The following is a 20,879-nucleotide window of genomic DNA, read 5'->3' as shown; positions in this document are numbered from 1 at the left end:
GGTATATATTATTGATCTTTTTTTATTTAATCTTGAGTTTCTTCATGAGTTTCAGGTTAAAACTCATTGGTGCCCATAATATTTTACAGTATGACTGTATATCGTGTTTCTTGTTTTCCTTGTCAAACTGTTATATTTTGTTATCTAACTAATTTCTATCGTTTATCTATCTGTTTTTGATCTGCAATTTTTTTATCATGTGTATCCTTACCCACTCTCAATGAAGCTCCCAAACTGAGCAACGCGGACTTCGTAAAGTGTTGTGAAGAGAAGCTTTTTTATTATCTACTTTGTCAGATTTTTCGCCACAACTCGACCGTGTTCTTGAATACTCGCCATCTACGAATAAGGGGTACAAAGGATTTTCGCGCTGTATCTCGTAAACTAGCAACCCTACAGAAAATATGACATTATTTGTAGAAAATTAAATTGTCTACTACTTTTTATTGTAAAATGGAAAATAAAAAGTTATTATCAAAATAATAAAAAATTTTTGAACAAATCTTCTTTGTGGCCTTATAACTTTTTTCTGGTCATTTTACAATAAAAAGAAATCAAAACAATCTTATACAGGGTTTTTTAACTAATAATTTTTACTACAAATTTGTTTAATTTCATTAATTTCTCTGGATTTTACAGAATTTTGAATTAGACCGGGTCCTTGAATACTAATAAAAACAATCCATTAGGCTAAGTTTTCTATTATTTATTTGATTATTCGTTTAATTTACTATTTTGTTAACATTCCTGTTATTATTAGTTTATTATCGACCTTTTTCTAGGTCACCTATGAGGTAAAGTCGCTTGAAGTGGAGGCGCTTTTTTTAAGTGGTATCCTCATTACGCCTATAGGCCAACGGGGTTAGTTATATGCTTTAATCGCTTAATATTACCACCCGTTTTACCCAAGGCACATATATATTTGGCTCAAATATGCTTATTTCCGCCTCTAAAACAAAATGCAGGACAATATCAAAGATACTTCTGAGAGGTAACCTTCTCCCTCTCTGAGAGAATTAGAATGAGTAATTATCGAAGAAAAAAAAATTCAAATATTCAGGTTAGGTTAGGTTAGGTTTTAATCTACAAACAGCCGTAAAAACAATACTGAAACTAGACCAGCAGCATCAAACACCAAAAGATAACTCAGATAACTAATGAAAGAATAGTTGAAAAGCCACTCAGAAGAAAAAGAAGAATTAGAAGAAAAAATTAAAAGAATATGTATTACTAAAGTAGAGCTTATGTTCAGCTCTCAGCTTAAATCGTTCCTATTTACACTTTTATTCTCTTAAAAATTATTCACCTTATACAAAATATAAGAATAAACCAATGTTTGTTGAGATCGAGGATGACAAAAGCATCTCAGGTAACATAGTGTGATAGCTGTCACTATGTGATCGTCGTATCGTATTGAAGAAAAAGCTTACGCCTCCAAAGGTGCCGACTTACACCAACGTACATACCCATGTAATTTTTAAGAGCGCTATAAAAAGAAATTAGAAACCTCTCGACAGTCGGCGTGCGTTCCATGGAAACCCCCATACGGCACTCGAATGAAATGTTAGTTGCTCCGTTGACTGTAGTACATACTTGGTAGCGGCCATCAACTGGTTGTACTGTTACGTAACTGATACACCTAACGTATATGGTATTAATTTAATACTATTAATTTATTTGATTAAAGTGCGTCCCAATTCCAGGTCTCCGTTAATACTTAGCGAACACCGATATATCGATACTGCGTGTATTCAATCAAGATCTACGAGTTGTTGAAAAATTGTTGATCTGAAGAAATAGTCATTACATACTCCTGATATTTTATGTATTCTCTAATGTTTTTGTTTTAATCGTCAATATATACCCCAGTCAAGGAAGAAAAAGCTCAAAAATATCTTTGATATTTGAAGGTTCTAAAAGATTTTGCTTTGCTATTTTTACAATCCTAAAAAGTAAAAAAAATTAAAAGTTTATTTAAAAAATTTCTTTATAAAGGTATAATAATAAAAACTCTATCGGGCTACATCACAGAATATTTTCGGAATAACTATTCCATCATCAGTGCTGTCTCGATGTACATGTTTAAAGCCACTAAATATGTGGGTAAAAACTCTTTAAATGCAGTTTGATTAACTACATTTAAAAGAGTTTTTACCCACATATTTAGTGGCTTAAAACATGTATATCCAGACAGCACTGATGATGGAATAGTTATTCCGAAAACGTTGTGATGTAGCTTGATAGGGTTTTTATTATTATGTGTTTTATAAACGAATTTTTGAAATAGAATTTGTGTGATACATAGTATACACCCAACTACAGAAATTTAGTTTCCTTGTGGATTAAAAAAAATAATTTTTTTGCCTATAAAACTGTTCTTATACATTTTAGAGAAAAATGATTCAAATAAAAGTTGTAGACCATAAAGAGTTCTTAATTTTGAGTGTTTCCAAATTGAAATACATACAGATTTACCCGAGATAATTCCAAAAAAACCCCTAATTTTGTAGTAATATATAAATGTTATATATATTATAATAACTTTGTTTTTGCCATCTTGAAATATAATACAGGATGTTTCAAAAAGGTATGACATAAATCAAATCACGCATTTCGGGGACAAAAATAAATTGATTGAATCCAACTTACCTTAGTACAAAAGTTTTCACAAAAAAGTTACAGCCCTTTGAAGTTACAAAATAAAAATTGTTTTTTGCGTTATCTCCTAAACTACTTGACATTTTGTAATAAAAATGGACACGTTACTTTCTTGTTCTAAAAGCATTTTTTATACAAAATAAACAACAAAATTTAAGGGCAGAGAAAAATTTTAAGGGGGGTGTGCAGCCCTAAATCCCTTCAAACTTTTGAGTACGTTCAAATAAATGAATTTTGTGGCATCATTAGTTCAACAAATTATTTTTAAAACTTTTTTGCCTCGTATCACTTTTTTCAAAAAACAGTTTTTATTGAGTTACGGCCCTTTTCATTAACCTTTAAAAAATTACGTGCAACTAAATAAATTAATAAGGAAAACCGAATGAGCTGAAAAATCAAATTTTTCTGATGAAATTGATTTGCAGCTTCAATTATTCTAACCTTCAATTGTTGTTCGTCCTCTATTGTTACAGAATACACTTTCTCTTTCATAAGCCCCCAAAAGCAAAAGTCCAGGGGGTTAAGACCTGAACTTCTGGGTGGCCAAGAAATAGGTGCGTCACGACCCCTTCCAATCCACCGACCAGGATACTGCCTGCAAAGGTATTGCCGGACTTCATTACTGTAATGCGGTGGAGCGCCATCTTGTTGAAACCACATATTTTGCCTTATTGCAATATTCACTTCTTCCAAATACTCTTGTAAATCGTTTGCCAAGAACTGCAAATAATTATCACCATTTAAATTGTTGGGAAGAAATACTGGGCCTATTAGATTGTTATCCACAATTCCTGCCCAAATATTAACTTTGAAAGTCCTTTGGTGATAAGTCGTTTTTTTGGCGTGAGGATTTTCGTCGGCCCAAATGTGCTCGTTATGATGGTTTGTTATTCCATTTCTACTGAAGGTAGCCTCGTCGGTAAAACAAAAATATTTCTAATAAAATTAACATTTCGAGTGTTTTCCTTTAACAACCAATCGCAAAATCGAATCCTTCATATCTTCAATCTTCAACCTTCAACAACCAATCTTCAACCAATAACCCTTGAGCCGTTGTTAAGTGATAGGGTTTAAGCAGCTGATCCTTCAAACGCCTCCAAACCCTTACGTGAGGAACATTTAGTTGAGCAGCTATTACCCTTGCACTTGTTCCAGGGACTTCTTCAATGATTTCTAAAATGTCTTTATCAGTTGCATCCATTATTGGACGACCACTATTGCCAGCAACTTGCGGTTGGAATATACCCGTTTCCCGTAAACGACGATCAATGGTCAGAAATAACCGTCTATCGGGTGTATTTCGATTGGGGTATTTTACTGCATAACACCTTGCGGCTGCTGCACTATTGCCTTAACATTCACCTACCACATTCCCGATAGTTTATTGAAATCATAATTTAATTTGATCCAACTTACCCAAAGTTAAATGCATATCTGCCAAAATTTTTAATATTAATCTTATTCACACAATAAATAATAGCTTCAAATTATTGACTATAATTGATGGAACTGTTTGTAATTATTGTATCCGTAGAAACTAATTGTAATTTTATGGCCAACTAGGAAAAAACTAGTTTTTCGAAAAAGTGATTAGGCAAAGTTGGAGGCAAAAAAGTTTTAAAAATAATGTGTTAAACTAATTATGCCACAAAATTCATTTGATTTGAACGTACTCAAAAGTTTGGGGGATTTAGGGCTGCACACCACCCATAAAATTTTTCTGTGCGCTTAGATTTTGTTGTTTGTTTTGTATGAAAAATGCTTTCAGAACAAGAAAGTAACGTGTCCATTTTTATTACAAAATGTCAAGTAGTTTAGGAGATAATGCAAAAAAACAATTTTTATTTTGTAACTTCAAAGGGCTGTAACTTTTTTTGTGTACACTTTTGTACTAAGGCAAGTTGGATTCAATCAATTTCTTTTTACCCCGGAATGCGTGATTTAATTTATGACATACCTTTTTGAAACACCCTGTATAACTACTCAAAATTCTGGCAGTTAATGAGTTATTATAGTGTGCCAAATTTCGAATAGATCGACCAAATAGTTTGTAGTTTATTTAATTTTTTTTATTCCGGAGAGCGATTATTTAAACAACTGTGCTTGCCCAAACAGTTACTCTAGAGTTATTTTGTAAATACCAATCGATTCTTTGAGGCTTTATTTTTGGGGTATAATAAAAGACTTTACTATTTTATAAAATTTTATTATTATTTATTATAAAACAGTTTGAAAAAGGGTTCCCTTTTTAGCTTCTATACATCATTTTAACGGGTAATAATGTCTTACTTCTTCACTGAATATGAAATCTATAAGTTAGATCACAAAATTTACAATCTGTTCAAATTTCAGCACTTAATATTATTATAAAATGAAAATATTGTTTTAAAAAAAAGGTCGTGTTTTTATTGGTCATAGAAGGTTCTGTTTTTGTTTGAAAAGTGTTTTTTCACCAGTTTTTCATTAAGCCTACATACAAGCATGTGATATGAAAAATATCAAAGTTATTATAAATGTTTATAAACTAAAAAGTCAGCCCTTTTCAAAGAGTTTTTTATTAACAAATTTAATAAAATTTTAGGTTTTTAATATACCTTAAAAAGGAAGCCCCAAAGAATCGATAGCGATTTAAAAAATATCTCTAGAGTGACTGTTTGGGCCAGTGCAGTTTTTTAAATAATAACTCTCCGGGATAAACATATTGAATAACTTATAAACTATTTGGTCGATCCGTTTGAAATTTAGCTCACTTTAATAACTCATTAACTGCCATAATTTTGAGCAGATATATTACATGTCATTACGCAAAAAACAAACTTATTAACATTTATAAATTACTTCAAAAATCAGTCAATTCTTTATGGATTTTAATTTTGTAACTCTCAATATTAAACAACATTTTTGTGATCTACAACTTTTATTTGAACTATTTTTCTACAAAATGTATAAAAAACGTTTTATAGGCAAAAACTATTTTTTTTTATTTTTTAGCTCTTATACACGAGTTGATCTTAAAATTAACTTTTTCAAAACACAATACATAACCAAAAAAACATTTTAACCAATGAAACACAAATTAAAGGCCAATTTTTACCTCTCAAAAATTTATTAGACAACAAAAAACTAGTCCGTTTTTGGCAGTTCCTCTCCTTACAAATGATGTAGTGCCACTAAGTGCCCCCATTTAAATTAAATGTCTGTTGTGTCTTTTTGAATGTGTTCTGTTTCTCCCTAAGTGTCCTTAAGTGTTTTTTAATTTTAATTTATCTGGCATTACAATAATTTCTAGCATTTTGTTTACCATGTACCGTTGACCTGAAGATGCATAGCAAATTATAGTATGCGAAACCGGTCGTTGCTGGTAGAATAAATTGATTGTGAGTAAGTCTTATTCTTATTTCTTATTAACTATTTGAAATGGACTCACACAGGCAACAAATTCAAGATTTAAATTATTCATCCATTAATCCACTTATTAGTTTTCTTATTCACTTGTTATATATTTTGCATTTACCTTTCCATTGCTTGCCGTTTTGTTAATCCCATTATTGTTGCCTTTTATAAAAGTCCATACTTGTGACGTTGTGACTTATTAGTAAGAACTGGTGTGATGTGATGAAAGGGATTATTTAGATTTTTATATACATATATTAGAAATATTATATAAAGGGTCTTCCAAAAGAGACTTTCGAACTTTAACAGTTGGTAGCGACCATATTGTTAACGGTACATCTGTAAAGTGGATTGTCACATATTCAGTCTGTTTTCTTCAAACAGTCAAAGATGGATATAGCGTACAACAATACGTGCAAGTAGTAAACTTGTTATCAGAATATATATTCTGTTAGGGCAATGTTCCGCTTGTTTACCGTTGTTCCCGTTTTACGATCGCCATAATCGTCCTACTCGAAAGGAATATTCGTAGGCTGGTGGATAAATGTGAGTCCACTAATTCAGTAAACAATCATTTAATATCTGTACTTCGACGAAATGCAATATCTACTAAGAAACATCACTGCTATACGTAAAAGTGTGCAGGAGAATCCGAGGCAGTCGATTAGTGCAAAACTGTATTAGTACAAAATTCAACTGACTCAAAAGCTGAAGGTAAACGACCATAGACGAATGACGTATGTTTGTTGAATGATCTCTGAAAACTGTCTCTTGGACAATGAGGTATATTTTTAAATGAATGGTACATCAACAAACATAATTGCCGAATTTCGGACGATATCAATGCAGATAAGATCCAAGAACGTGCATTGCATCCCAAAAGAGTCACTGTTTGGTATGAATTTTCAGATCAATGATTAACAACTTTTTTGGACTGAATTGGATGATATAAACACCACCGACATGTGGTTTCAACAGGACGCCGCTACGTACCACAAATTTCCTGCCACATTGGACATTCTGCACGTACGATTTTAGGCCAAGATCATCTCAAATGGATGTAAGGTGAACTGGCCACCGAAATCGTGAGATTTGGCCCCGTTTTTCTTAACGGGGGGGATTTTTTAAGTAGTAGATTTATATGAATAAGAAACAAATCACAGTAATCCTTAAAACCAACATAACCCATGCCTTCGCTCATATTCAGCCTGATTTACGAGCCAAGTCATGGAAAATTGGATATTTCGGATGTGCGCCATGCAGCTGTGCGTTTGTTTTACTTAATTGGATTTTTACATGGATTAGTATTAAATAATCTAAAATATTATTTAATACTTAATTGGGTCAAGATGGGGGATTATAGAAATATCAGAGTATGATATCATCATCATCATCAACCTGTATGCGTCTATTGCTGGGCATAGGTCTCCTTCAGCTCTTTCCATGTATCTCTGACGCGTGAGGCTTGCATCCAGTTACCGCTAATACGCTTCAGGTCGTCAGTCCATCTGATTGGGGCGTCCTCTGCTCAGTAGGGCTTCTTGTCTTGGTCTCCACTCAACAATACGTTTTGTTCATCAATTGCCTGATAATTCCACTTAAGCGACGCGATAGCGTTTGTTGTTTTTGTTTTACGACGTCTTGCTTGGTCTTGATGAGTCACGCGAATCTTATTCACTACTTTTTTTGTGAGTGTTAATGTTTCCACTCCGTAAGTGAGTACAGGCAACACACACTGGCCATAGATTTTCATTTTAAGGCATCTGGATAGGTCCGCTTTAAATGCATAGTTTAATTTACCAAACGTTGCCCAGGCTAATCCTAAGCGACGCCGACGTGGGAGCTCACTTGTCTGGTTATCTCTGTCCAACCGACTTTCTGTCTATAGACAATACAAACTATTGTATATTGTTTTATATTTCTAAATGTAAAGTGCTGTGTGTTTGTTTGATTGGGGATTATTGTAAATAATACACTTATGTAAAGTGTTATTATTTAAAGGTCACACGTTCCGTTGAGTAACTATAACGTTGATGTGAATAATTCACTTTATATACGATTTACAGATTAGAATAAACTTATACTCCGTCCAGTAAAAATCTGTTCTTATTCTTCCTTAAAATTAATAGGAGCCTTCTCCCAAATGATGCCTACTCCAGCGTTATTTTATAACTTGATACCCATACCAGTGTGACACTGATCACATATTCCGCCAATCGATCGAGTGTTTCTCAATGCTACTCGTGCATATTTGTCTATGGGTCCACTTAAGTTCAAAAGCTTTCCTGTTTATTTCTCTTGCACAATGTAACATTAAAATATATAGGCACATTATTCTAGTAGAATATAAATGCTTCTACCACTACTATAAATTCCTGCCCGAGTCATCACCCCTACAGCTTCCCCAAATAGAGCTGTTTGCTATTAATACTGAATACGTTAGAATATTTAATCGTTGTTCTTAAATGGTACGGTAATGTCTTTTTAGCTATCGATTAGCTCTATCAATTAAAATTTTCATTGTTACACATGATTAATTATATTAAATCTGTATTTTTGTAATCAATTCGTATATTTTTTTATTCGTCTGCCTTATCTTTTTTTATATAATTATTGTGATAAATTCGTACGTTTCCATTTGTCTAACAAGAATTTGTAAAAATCTCTTTATTTCTGATTTGGTGATTTCAGGTTGAAGTTCTGAGTTTATTTTCTTCTCTTTTCTTTTAAGTTGTTTTTCTATTTCTTTTTTTTTTGTTCTGTGTAGCTCAGTTGCTCAGCTTAAATTGTTTTTATAATTTGATCTTTAGAGTTTCTCTATCTCTGTCTCATCTTTTATTCTTATTTCGATTATCTCTAGTTATGTTTTTAGAAATTCCATATTCCTATTTTTTTCAATAAATACTTCTATTTTCATCTCTGAGGATTTCTGATTTCTTCCTTTATTTAATTTTTGTTCACTTCTGAATCATTTTGGTTTATTCAAATCCCTTCTTTTCCTCTTTCGTAAGATTTTTTTCTACTGCAGCTCATATTGCAAGGAAAAGTAACAGGCAGAAGGAGTCCGGCAGACGAGCAAGTTCCTGGCTCTATAATCTGTCAGTGATTTTAAATATCTATTACTGGACTATTTAGAGCAGTAGCAAATAAAGTGAAATTAGACATACTATTCACCAACGTCTGTAACGGATAAGCATCTTAAGAAGGAGAAGCATTATCTACATGTATTTCTACTTTTTTCCTGTTTGCTACTGTTTGCTTCAATATTATTGTTACTTTGGAACTTGTTGAAGCCAAACTTGTATTGTTGTATTATTTTTTCTCTACAGTAAAATGTTAAGGTGATCGTCACGAAACGAGCGTCACGAAATAGTTGTAAGGGTCCATTTACGCGACTAGGAGAATCCCTATTATACAACATGTAAACTTTTTCAATTTTGTTAAAATCTATGAAAATCTATAAAATAATAATAAATAGATAATAAAATTACTATATTTAATTTTAAAAATAATATTTGATTTTTAAAGTACAGAACACATAGTATGAACCTTCGCGCTAGCATATAAAATAGCATCGACTACTGTACCACTTTTTAAATTACATTTGTATTATAAGGATTCAATAATTGTGGTTCTTGTTGTTTCTATCTCAAAACTTTAGAAAGGTGTAAGTCAAATGTGTATTTTGTAATCTTATTACATATACGCTTAGCGTAAAACTGACTTCATTTGCGGCAAAATACAAAAATTGCATACACTACACTTTTCACCTTTAAAATGCATTCTGATTTTTGTCGATAGGGCATTCTGATCAAAAGATATCGAACTTTTACCGTGGAGTAGATAAAAAATTTTATTCAAAATTGATTTCACGCGCATAACTTACATTCAAAATCGCCGGTCACTTCAAGCATTGTTTCTGAGAGAACGGTTCCTTCTACACAAAAACTGCTAATTAACCTTTCGGTTCAAAATTACCTTAGCTACATTTTATATTTTATAAATTTTTTTCCGCGGCGTACAGATTCTTAGTAAATAGATATTTCCCTATGAGGTGGCGTTTTAGTGGAAGCCGGGGGTAGGAGTGGTAAACTTTTTGCATTTTTTGAGGTTCCAAGGTTGATATTTTCAGCAAAAATTCAGCTTGTTAGTATGAATTTTAGAGGTCAAATCCCTGACGACTGGACTATTTGCGATGTCGGCTTTTCAAATCATATTTCTCCATCAATTTCTACCTTAGTCTCACCAATATTAATCCCTTACAGTCATTTGTTGTCTAAGCATCTTCCACCACGCCTGCTTTGGCCTTCTTCTCCTACCTATTTCAGGAACTTGTAAGTTAGTGATTCTTCGTATTGTATGATTACCATTTCTGTGTTGAAGATTCCCTAACAATTTTAATCTGTGCTCTCTTATATTGGCTTCCATTTTTGCTACATCTTCCCCTCCTCAGTCCCCTTGTCAGGGAATGGTGACAGTTTAAATATTATTAGCTCGCTGCCTCTATTGGCTGTGATCCTGTATCAGATGAACAGCTTCATGTAGGAATTTTCCCATCAGAGTCTTCATTTGATCTGCCCATCGTGTTATGGGTATTCCCTCTGTCTTCGGCCTTTTATCTTTCCTTCTACTACCAATAGTTCCATAGTCCCCGTTCTTCTAGCTATGTGTCCCAAGAAATTTAAGTATGCTCGGTTTACTTTTTTTAATAGCCTCTCTTTTATATTAAGCTCTTCCAGAATTCACAGGCTGGTTTTGTGTTCAGTCCAAAACACGCGTAGAATTCTTCTAAAAACCCATATTTCGAAGGCATCTAAATATTTTATTGTTCTTCTTTTCTTTTAGCCACCAAGAAAGCTACTTAAAGCAGTTTTATAGAATTTGTTTTATTGTTAATTTTTAGTACACTACACCCTACTCGCCTTCTTCCACTTTATCCATCCCACTCTAATTTTACTGCATCCATCTTCATTTTGTTGCCCAGTTATCTGTAATACCTATCCTAGATACATAAAAACTATTTCTATCTAAATCATTTCACCACACTTACCAAGTAGTTTATCTCACTCATCTTTAAAATATTAAATAACAATTTAAAAAAAGACTAATCTTCTTTTCATATACTAAATAAAATGTCCGTTGTATAATCTCTGATTTTTTTTTATTTTGGGCGTAGCAAACATTACTCACTTCTTGCAAATTATATCCATCCTAGCTTTCTTGACTAATTCTTCTTGCCAATAAATCCTGAAACGTAGGTATTATGCTAACATGTACCTGCAGTACCTGTGAAAGTTGATTTTTGAGCTTTTCATAAACAAGTCAGATTTTATGGCCAATAAACTTGATGCAAAATTATGAGTCCAGCTTTCATTTGATAAGGTTGTAATACGCCAAAGAAAATTACGTGCGGAATTTAATTTATTGTCAGCCAAAACACATGTGAGGTGGGATAGCATGTAGATGCAAGAATACAGTTCGTTGTAAAGATAGTAAGTTACATGGTTTATTATGAAATAGCAAATATTATTGATATATTAAAAGATTTTATGCTTGATAATAATTTTCCTTTATTATTTATGAAAAGGACTTATGTCTAAGCAAATATACAAAAAGTATTGAGTTTATGTTAAAGGTAACTTTCATCCATTTATATAGCTTTTACAAAAAATAAAAATAATGGTTGGTAATACAGAACAAGGAATACAGAACAAGGAACCAAACGAGAGGTTTATTAGACAAAAAATGGCAATGAAGGTAAATGTTGCAAAAACTCGCGGAGATTTATGCCAAAATGAAAGAGCATAATGTTAAAATTATAATAAGGTTTAAAGCTGAAATAATAGGTATCCAATAAGAAAAACCACTAGCAACTTTCTGAAAGGAGCAGCAGAGGGAGATCAAATAAGACGTAATGAGAGACAGTTACACGAGACATGTCTGTGTAATTTTAGAAAGAGATTCCAGATAGGGATAAAGCAAAAAAATGGGCGATTATAATACATTTTACATTAAATAAATCAACTACTTCAAACGTTACCTAACATAGTATTCTATAGTATTATTCAGATAGAAATTTGTTCTTTTTTTTTAATTTTAAACATGAATAACGAACAGTCACTTATTTTCTGATGTAGGCTATTTATTGTAATCAAATTGGTGAGTGAAATAAAATAAAAGATATTTTCGTGTTCGTTAGGTCGATACTCATTGGCAGAGTCTTCTTCTTCTGGTGCACTCCATCCCTGGAAGTTTTCGATCACTACACTAAAATATTCTCTATTCTGCGCTACTCTTAGTAACTGTTTAACGTTCAAGCCCATCCAAGCTCTGATATTGCGGAGCTAAGATATGGCTCTTCTGCCTACTCCTCCTCGGTCCTCTATCTTACCTTCAATTATAATTTGTAGAAGGTTATATTTGTCATTTCTGATTATGTGGCCTAGGTACAAGGTTTTTCTTTTCTTAATCGGTGTTATAAGTTTTAACTCTCTATTTATGGTGTTTAGTAGTGTTTGATTCGTAATGTGCTGTGTCCATGATATTCTAAGCATTCAGTAATAAAGCCAATTTCACATAAAGTATTCGTTTTTGTGACGTGATTGACTTGTGGACCGCAGTGGACTTGGTAGGCAACAATCCTTCGGTTGCAGTCTTTTCAGTACACAAAATATCTGGAGGAATACGCGTTGCGGTGGAATCTTCGGAATCAGACATAATACTCGTACTGTTGGGCGACAATAAGCACAAACGTTCAGAAAACTTCATGAGTAGCGCAAAAATCGGTGTTTTTTCTTATTTCTCAAAGTGGCAATCAATATAAGTGACCATAGTAACATAACAATCATTTGCGACGTTTGAAAACAAAAATAGTATGTTCTATTTGGAGTAAAAATGACTTTTTGTTTTTCGGCTTAATGTTAAACGTACAGCCTCACCACAAAAAGTATCATTTATACTCCTAATCAAACAGTATACCATTATATACCCATATTAACGTAAAAAATGTACTTAAGTATAATAAAATTTTAAACTTCAGTTAATTATTAGTTATGGAAAGAACCGTTTGAATCATGAATCATAAACAAGAATAGAAAGACAAAAACGATCAAATAATCGAATGGTGCATTGACAGTCATAATGTCAACAAGTGTCACGTGTAAACATCAAAAATGTAAACGAATGAAATAATATTAGGAATTGTACGAAAAGAATAAAGATAGTCTCAGAAAAAACATGTATTTGTTATTAGAAATAAAAAGAAATAAATTAGTAAACATAATTTTAGAAAGAAATGTTATATATTTAGTAAGAAAATAAAACCATTTAAACTCTAATAAAAAAAATAAATTCCATATAATATGGTGAGTAACTAAGCATGAATTATGTAGTACAATAATTACAACTTCTTACAAACTATCATTTTCATTACAATAATCGCAGGTGTAAAAGTCGCAGTTATTGTCCTTTGTTCCAGCACATTCATCATGGGTCCACGTTTGACAATAGTACACTGCATCTAGTTCTCCCCTGCGGGAGATCTTAGAAAAGTATCAGAACAAATAAAACACTCTGCATCTTCATCATATAGGTCCTTCTCTTTTAAATTTTATAACTTTAATTGAACGTGGTTTCTTGTTTTTCCCTTTTTGCTTCCCATTAACTGCAGCTTTATTTTTTAATTTAACAGCTCTCTTTTTGTTCAATTCTTCCTTTTTTTGTCGCTCACCTTAACGCTGGACTTTGTAAGGCGTGTTTGTAAGAATAAGCGTACCAACAGATTTTCGTTTAGTAATGCTTCGTGGTTGTGACGACTTGGGAAATGGGCAAATATCTTTCGGAAAAATAGTAAAAGAGATCGAAGGTACAGATGCAGAGCTAGTGTCAATATGCTGACAAATAACGGAAGAAGAAGGCTCAATTTCTTATTCGTCAAGGTCATCGTTGTCTGAAGTAATTCCCTGACCACAATTTTTCTTATAAGGGGTTTGCTGAACTGGGGTTAAAGGCAATGTTATGATGAAAATTCCAGTTTGTTGCATGTTTTCTGGTTCGTCTTACTCTGGGAAATCATCCTCTTTCGGGAAAAAACTAACATATGTTGAACACATGAACTTCCCGCAGACACACATGACTGCGGTAGTAGATACACTTCCTTTGGTAGAGACTACTCTACCAACTGGTTTCCGACCTCTTTTGGTAAGAATCTTACAGTTTTTTCCTGATACTGTGCTCACAGACGTCTCATCTACATTATATATCTTGGGTAGGGAAATGGCGTTTTATCCAATATGGTCTTAAGCAAAATGAAAAATTTTGTTACAACAGTTCTGTTAAAATCACGACTTCTAGCGATCGTTGTTGCTTCAGGAGATCTCAGTGAAAGTAGAGGGTGCCTCGTACGAAAACCCTTTAACCAGTCTTTACCAGCAAGTTTTGTTTAGTTCGAAAATCCATGCAAAATGGCATTTCTAATTACGAGTTGGGACGCCATAGACCTTACCTCTTTGGTGGTAAGGCCATACATTCGGCTTTCCATGTCGAGAATATAGGTTACAAGCTGGTGTCCTTGTTCTTCGGTGAATATACTAGTTTTGCTTCCAAGTCTCTTTAAATGGTCCGTGGCTAGCTTGTTTTTTCCTTTTCAATAATAAATTTTTTACTAGAGAGGACAGGATGAGCCCGGAATCATTTATCCCGACACCATGGGGATCATTTTGCCCGAACCAGCGCACTTCTCTGGTCGCCATGTTTTTTACGTTTCGGCCAAGGTTTGGCATTTCGTAAACATCTCAAATTATCGACAAAATATTGGACTTATATCTACTATATCAAAATTGAACATTTCTACTTGATTAAAAGTTACAGTACAGTTTCAAGGAACTCACCTTATATCAAATTTATATAACATCACTGTTTAAGTGATGGAATGTAAGGATGTGAAATTGGGGAATACGAAGTTTCTACGCTAGAGGCTTATATTCAACTAACTGCAGAAGTGCGTTGGGTGGTGGGTATGCCACTACAAATACAGATGGCATTACTAGTCCTAAAAATAATGTGAAGGATTGTTTTTCCCGCAAGGATCATTTTGGGCCACTCTATCCTTCAACTACTTTAAATTTATTAGGACAATGGTGAAATGATCGAATCGAAAGACACAGCGCGAATTTTTACAGAGAGAAATATTATCAACTATAAACCTCTAGAATGGTGAAAATATAATAAAGATCCAATAAGAAATGAAGACGTACGTAATCATCTGTATACAGAATAAACGACAATATAATTATAAAGATAATTTAAAACAACATATTCATAGGATGTAGTACGTTTAATACAGCTTAATGACCTTTACAGGCAATAACAAAGCTGAGATTTGGCACTTGGTGCATTTAGAACCAGTCCCACTAGTAGTCTACAAGTTCTAGCTAAGGAGCCACTTCTAAACATAAGGCGACAACAATTATCACTAAACTACATTGTCAACATTTCAATTCAAAAACAACATCCTCTTTTCTCTCAAATTTCTCACCGTGGCATCCTCTCTTTTAAAAAGACAACAAACTGTATACCTCTAATCTTCTTCTTAGAGTGCCATATCCCTACGGAACGTCGGCGACTACCATGCTTATAATATTTTTATATTGATCTCGGTCTTGCGCTACGTGTAGCAATTGGTCCGCTGTCAAACCTCTCCACTGCCGCAAATTCCTCAACCAAGAGAGTTTTTTTTCCGTCCTATCCATTTCTTTCCTTCGATTTTACCGTTATATACCTCTAATAGAAAGAATAAAAGTCACAAATTTTAACATGGATCAACTTAGTCTATTGCTATATACAAATCCAATCTCCCCTCCATGGACAACCCGCCTACTGACCATTAATATAACACTAAGAAAGTACCCCAAATCGAATACAAACTTCTCGATAATTAAACATCTTTCTGCAGAAATCATATCCCATTACACCAACTACTTACAAATCTTTACCGACGCCTCTAAAACCCCAGATGGACATGCTGCTGCTTACTATTCTGATGAAAGCTCCTACAGCATACACGTACCTATAAATTGTAGTATACTCACAGGCGAGACCACAGCTATATTAAAAGCCGTAACTTTTTTTCAAAAAAAGAGTAACATTATGAAGTGCATCATCATTACATATTCACTTATTGCGTTATTGAAATTAAAGCAAATTTATACAACAAATCAAATTACACAAGCAACAAAAAATGAATTAAAAATACTTCATTCCATGTGAAAGGACACAGCTTTCATTTGAGTACCATCACACACTGGAATCTGGGGAAATAAAAAAACAGATCAACTAGCAACTATAAGCCATATCAACTTAGAAGATAATACAAAAATTACAAAATATCCTTATAGTGACATGAAACATCTGATTAAAGTTCATTGCAATAACATTTGGCAAAATTACTGGGAAAATTCAGCAACCAAATCAAACCCAATATATCTAAAGGTGAACAGCTGTTTAAATAACCTCACAAGTAGACGAGATCAAGTAATTATAAATCGTTTAAGAATTGGTCATACTGCTGTCACATACAAATTTTTATTTAGTAAAGATCCAGCACAAATTTGCAACAACTGCTCCACTTCATTTACAGTGAAACACTTCCTGCTTGACTGCCCATGTTTCCAAAATCAAAGAAGAATGCATGGAATTTCAGATGACCTCAGATCCATCCTGAAAAGTTCATTGCAATAACATTTGGCAAAATTACTGGGAAAATTCAGCAACCAAATTAAACCCAATATGCCCAAAGGTGAACAGCTCTTTAAATAACCTCACAAGTAGACGAGATCAAGTAATTATAAAACGTTTAAGAATTGGTCATACTGCTGTCACATACAAATTTTTGATCAATAAAGATCCACCACCAATTTCCAACAATTGCTCCACTTCATTTACAGTGAAACACTTCCTGCTTGACTACCCATGTTTCCAAAATCAAAGAATAATGCATGGAATTTCAGACGACCTCAAATCCATCCTGACAAAAATATATTAAATTATTTAAGAGATATAAATTTGTATTATACTGTTTAATGTACATAATCATATTAAAACTATTGTTTGTAATCCTACTAATAACCCTGCGTGGTTTATGTGGAATAGGTGTTTTAAATAAAAAATGCAGAGATTTCTTAGAAAAAAATAATGCAAAGATATGTAAAAACAAAGAGGAAAAGTCATTAAGAGTGGTACGGGTATATGTGAAATTATTGGGCAGTAGCCAAAAAGATATGCGAAGAGAGTGAAAAGATTTGTATTAAAGAATTTCACTAATAGAGAGTTTGGTTGAGGTATGAAGACATAATCTGTTCAATGTAAGGCAGCTAAAGTCCGGAAAAAGTGTAAGACTAAATTATTTGAAGAACAATACGCGAAGGAGAAACAAAGAGGCACGGTATGAAATTCCTAGTTATCTAGTTATCCTAGTTAAGAATATTCTTGGAAAAAGGATATTGTGGATATGTTGTGGATAAAAAGAGAAAAATCATTTTCATTTATAATTGAATTATAGTTTATAAAAGCACTATTTTAAAGCATTTTCGTACAAACGATATATTCAAATTCATAGTTTTTTATTTAAAACTGGCCTTCTACGAAGAAGAATTAACTAAACGAACAAAACAAATTTCGCAACAAACAACTGAAAACAATGCATATTGTCAATAGTAAAACATGTCGAAGCATAATATATCACCTGTTATTTTAACTGTCATTTGTATAAATAAAAGAAATTAAGTTCCCAAAGGGATGACATTGTTCAAACAATCTGAAGAAAAAGTAAACTTATTCAAAACAATCCTTGTACGCTTGCGTACAAGCCATAATCCTTGCAAATGCAAAGCCCACTTTCTACTTCGGAGATTTGATTCAGTGTGTACAAGACATCGGAGGAAAGTGGACCCAATCCGCAGTTCGAAATTTCGTGCTACCGACGACGCCGACGTATAGTGTTCCACCAAAAGGACTGACGACTATCCCGCTACTCTGCTCGCACGCGTTGCCGAATATGAACCCTATGATCGATAACACGTGATAGTGTGTGAAGAAGTGTTGTGGTTTTTCCAATAAAAAAGGATTAACTTACATGTTTATTTATCAGAAGAAAGGTGTGTAAAAATAATTACATTAACGAAAGACAATACAAAAATTATTTTGATTGGCTGTAAAGGAAATATTTACGTACTTAGTTGTTTTGGCGAAATGTCAATGAACGTTATCTATTATCTTGTATTTATAAGCATCCTTACATAAAGGATTATAACATTTTGTTGCAAAGTATTTACAAATCCGTAGTTTTTAGCATTCTTTTTGCTCTAATCCGTTAATCCCCGAATAAACAATACATATACATAGTGCTTATTAATAGAAAAATATAAATAAATAAAGTTTTTATTTGTCCGCAAAATGTAAAAATACATCGGTTTTGGCGAGGAGTCATTGAACTTTATTCACAACTACTAATTTTTATTTCTATATAATTGCGAAAATAAAAAGTATTTGAATGGAATAAAATTATTTGTAGTATTTGGTACTTTGAAAATTTATGATATTCTTGGATGTTTAATCAGTATTTGATTTTGTACTGCAGCGCGATTTTATATTGAGAAATATTTATGAGAAAAAAATAAATTTCGTAAAAAAATTATGAAGTATAGATTTTTTGAATATTTATACTCTTATACTACTCATATTAAAGCATGTCAGATCTATGGTATGCCTGTTTGTTGCTCTATACCATTTAGCTATATTTTGCGCTATACCTTCGATTTATCTATGCTCCCCTTAGTTTTTAGAATTAATTAGAGCATTAAATTTCTTAAAAAAGTATAAAAACCTTTCAACAGATTAAATTGGAATGTATGACTCCGGTAATTCTTTTATTTGGGATAATAGAAAAATAATATTTGGCAAATAATTCATAACGCATATTTTAAAGTTCTGGAAGTTCTTACACACTTCTGGATTCTTCTTCATATCGATGCATTGTTTAATTGTCTATATGACTTAAAATCTTCCCATCTTTATTTTTCAATAAACCTCATTTAATTTTTATTGATTTCAGCGCGTTTTTTTTAAATTTATTATATAATATCTCGGCATATTTTCATTGTTTATGATTTCAATGGCTTATGGTCAAATAACAATAATTTAAAATATTGTTTCTTCTAAAAATGTATAAATATATTATGTTTGCGACCTACGAAGATTGAGTAAGTAGTTAATTTCATTTTTGCTTCTAATGAGTAGCAATGTTGTCATATTTGTGGTGGTTATATAGATATTATAGTCTACTATACTCACCTTGATTCTAGTTTTAATACCTCCCTTCGGCATTTTACTATATTAACATGTGTGTATAGAAATTTGGGAGTGTTTTTCCCAAATATTTTCTACTTGTCTTTTTCAGCCCCTTCTGTTAGTCTTAAAATTTAGCTACTTATACGATCTTTTTTGTTGATGATCTGTCATCATTACATCAATAATTTTTGTCAATGTTCTGTCGGTTTTGGATGATAGTATTCTTTGTAAAGTTTTCAATTTATACACTTGTATTATACTTTTTTGGTACAACCTGTAAGAAAATTATGCATTATTTAAATAATAATAAATCATTTGCAAGTCGTGAACATCCAACGCTAAACATAGGTCTCGTCCTCTTACTCTCGTTGGTGAGTGTTGTCTGCTTCGTATTGCTTCCTGCCTTGGTCTTCACTCTAAAATACGTTTTGTCCTGCGGTTGCCTGATAATCTGGCGACATGTCCTGCCCAACTCCATTTTAACGACGAGATCTTTTCGACAGCGTCTGTTCTTTTTGTTCTACGACGTAATTCTTCGTTTGGGATTCGGTCTCTCAGAGAGACACTCAACATCTGGCGCTCCATAGCCATCTGAGTCACGTGAATCTTATTATCTACCTTTTTTGTGAGTGTTAATGTTTCCGCTCCATAAGTGAGTACAGGTAATACACATTGGTCAATGATTTTCCCTTTGAGGCATATGGGTAGATCCGATTTAAATACATAGTTTAATGTACCAAACGCTGCCCAGGCTAATCCTATGCGACGAGGGAGCTCACATGTCTGGTTATCTCTGCCCAACCGAATTTTAGGTACTTATACGATGTAGTCTGCTCAATACCCTTCCATCAACAGCAATATTTCGATTTAGCACCAGATTAGTCATTATTTGCATCTTCGTCTTGTTCATATTAATCTTTAGTCCGACCTCCAAGGAAGCGTGATATAATTTTTCAAACATTATTATTGCATCATCCCTACGATCGGCTATAAGGACGATGTCATCTGCAAATCTCAAATGACTGAGCTTCTCTCCATCTTTTAATATGTGTTTATATTATTACATATGTTCTGTTTCTCCAATATATATTTCACATTATTACGAAATAAACTACAGACTCTTAAGTGTAGCAGTGGTGTGCATTTGGGAATAAACTGAGTAAATAAAGTAACGATGTTTCGGTATACTAAATAAAGGGTTTAATTAAATTGTCAATTTTCCACATATCAAGTTCTTCTTTGGTAACATGTCAAATACATTCCTTTACCTCTTTACTCACGTAACTTATGGTATTAGGAAGTACCATAGCCCAATATATTTTAAAAGTATTATTTTTTCGGACAACTTTTCCCTCAATTTGAGCCCAAATGAATTCTATTGGATTTACTTCACGATGATAAGAAAGAAGTCGAAGTATCGATATATCACGCGAAGCTGCTAACTCATATTTAACGTATTTTTATGACAGCTTTATTATTAATAA

The 20,879-nt window shown here is 32.9% G+C and overlaps 1 protein-coding gene across 5 annotated transcripts in view; it reads left to right on the top strand.

Moving 5' to 3' along the window:
- Positions 1–20,879, top strand: part of Hr3 (nuclear hormone receptor 3 ROR-beta) — a 451,432-nt gene that overhangs the window by 213,679 nt on the left and 216,874 nt on the right. For 3 of the 5 annotated variants that reach the window (XM_072522733.1, XM_072522741.1, XM_072522731.1), the window contains exon 1: positions 17,982–18,203. The exons of the other annotated variants lie outside the window; for them this stretch is intronic. In XM_072522733.1, the coding sequence (XP_072378834.1) occupies positions 18,182–18,203 (22 nt within the window). In that variant the 5' untranslated portion in view covers positions 17,982–18,181. Of the gene's footprint in view, positions 1–17,981; positions 18,204–20,879 lie in introns of those variants that run through there. 5 annotated transcript variants of the gene reach the window in all.

The sequence above is a fragment of the Diabrotica undecimpunctata genome, chromosome 2 (genome assembly GCF_040954645.1).
Source record: "Diabrotica undecimpunctata isolate CICGRU chromosome 2, icDiaUnde3, whole genome shotgun sequence".
Classification (NCBI taxonomy): Eukaryota; Metazoa; Arthropoda; class Insecta; order Coleoptera; family Chrysomelidae; genus Diabrotica; species Diabrotica undecimpunctata.
Note: the sequence above shows the minus strand (reverse complement) of the source record. Positions and strands in the feature narration are given on the sequence as shown.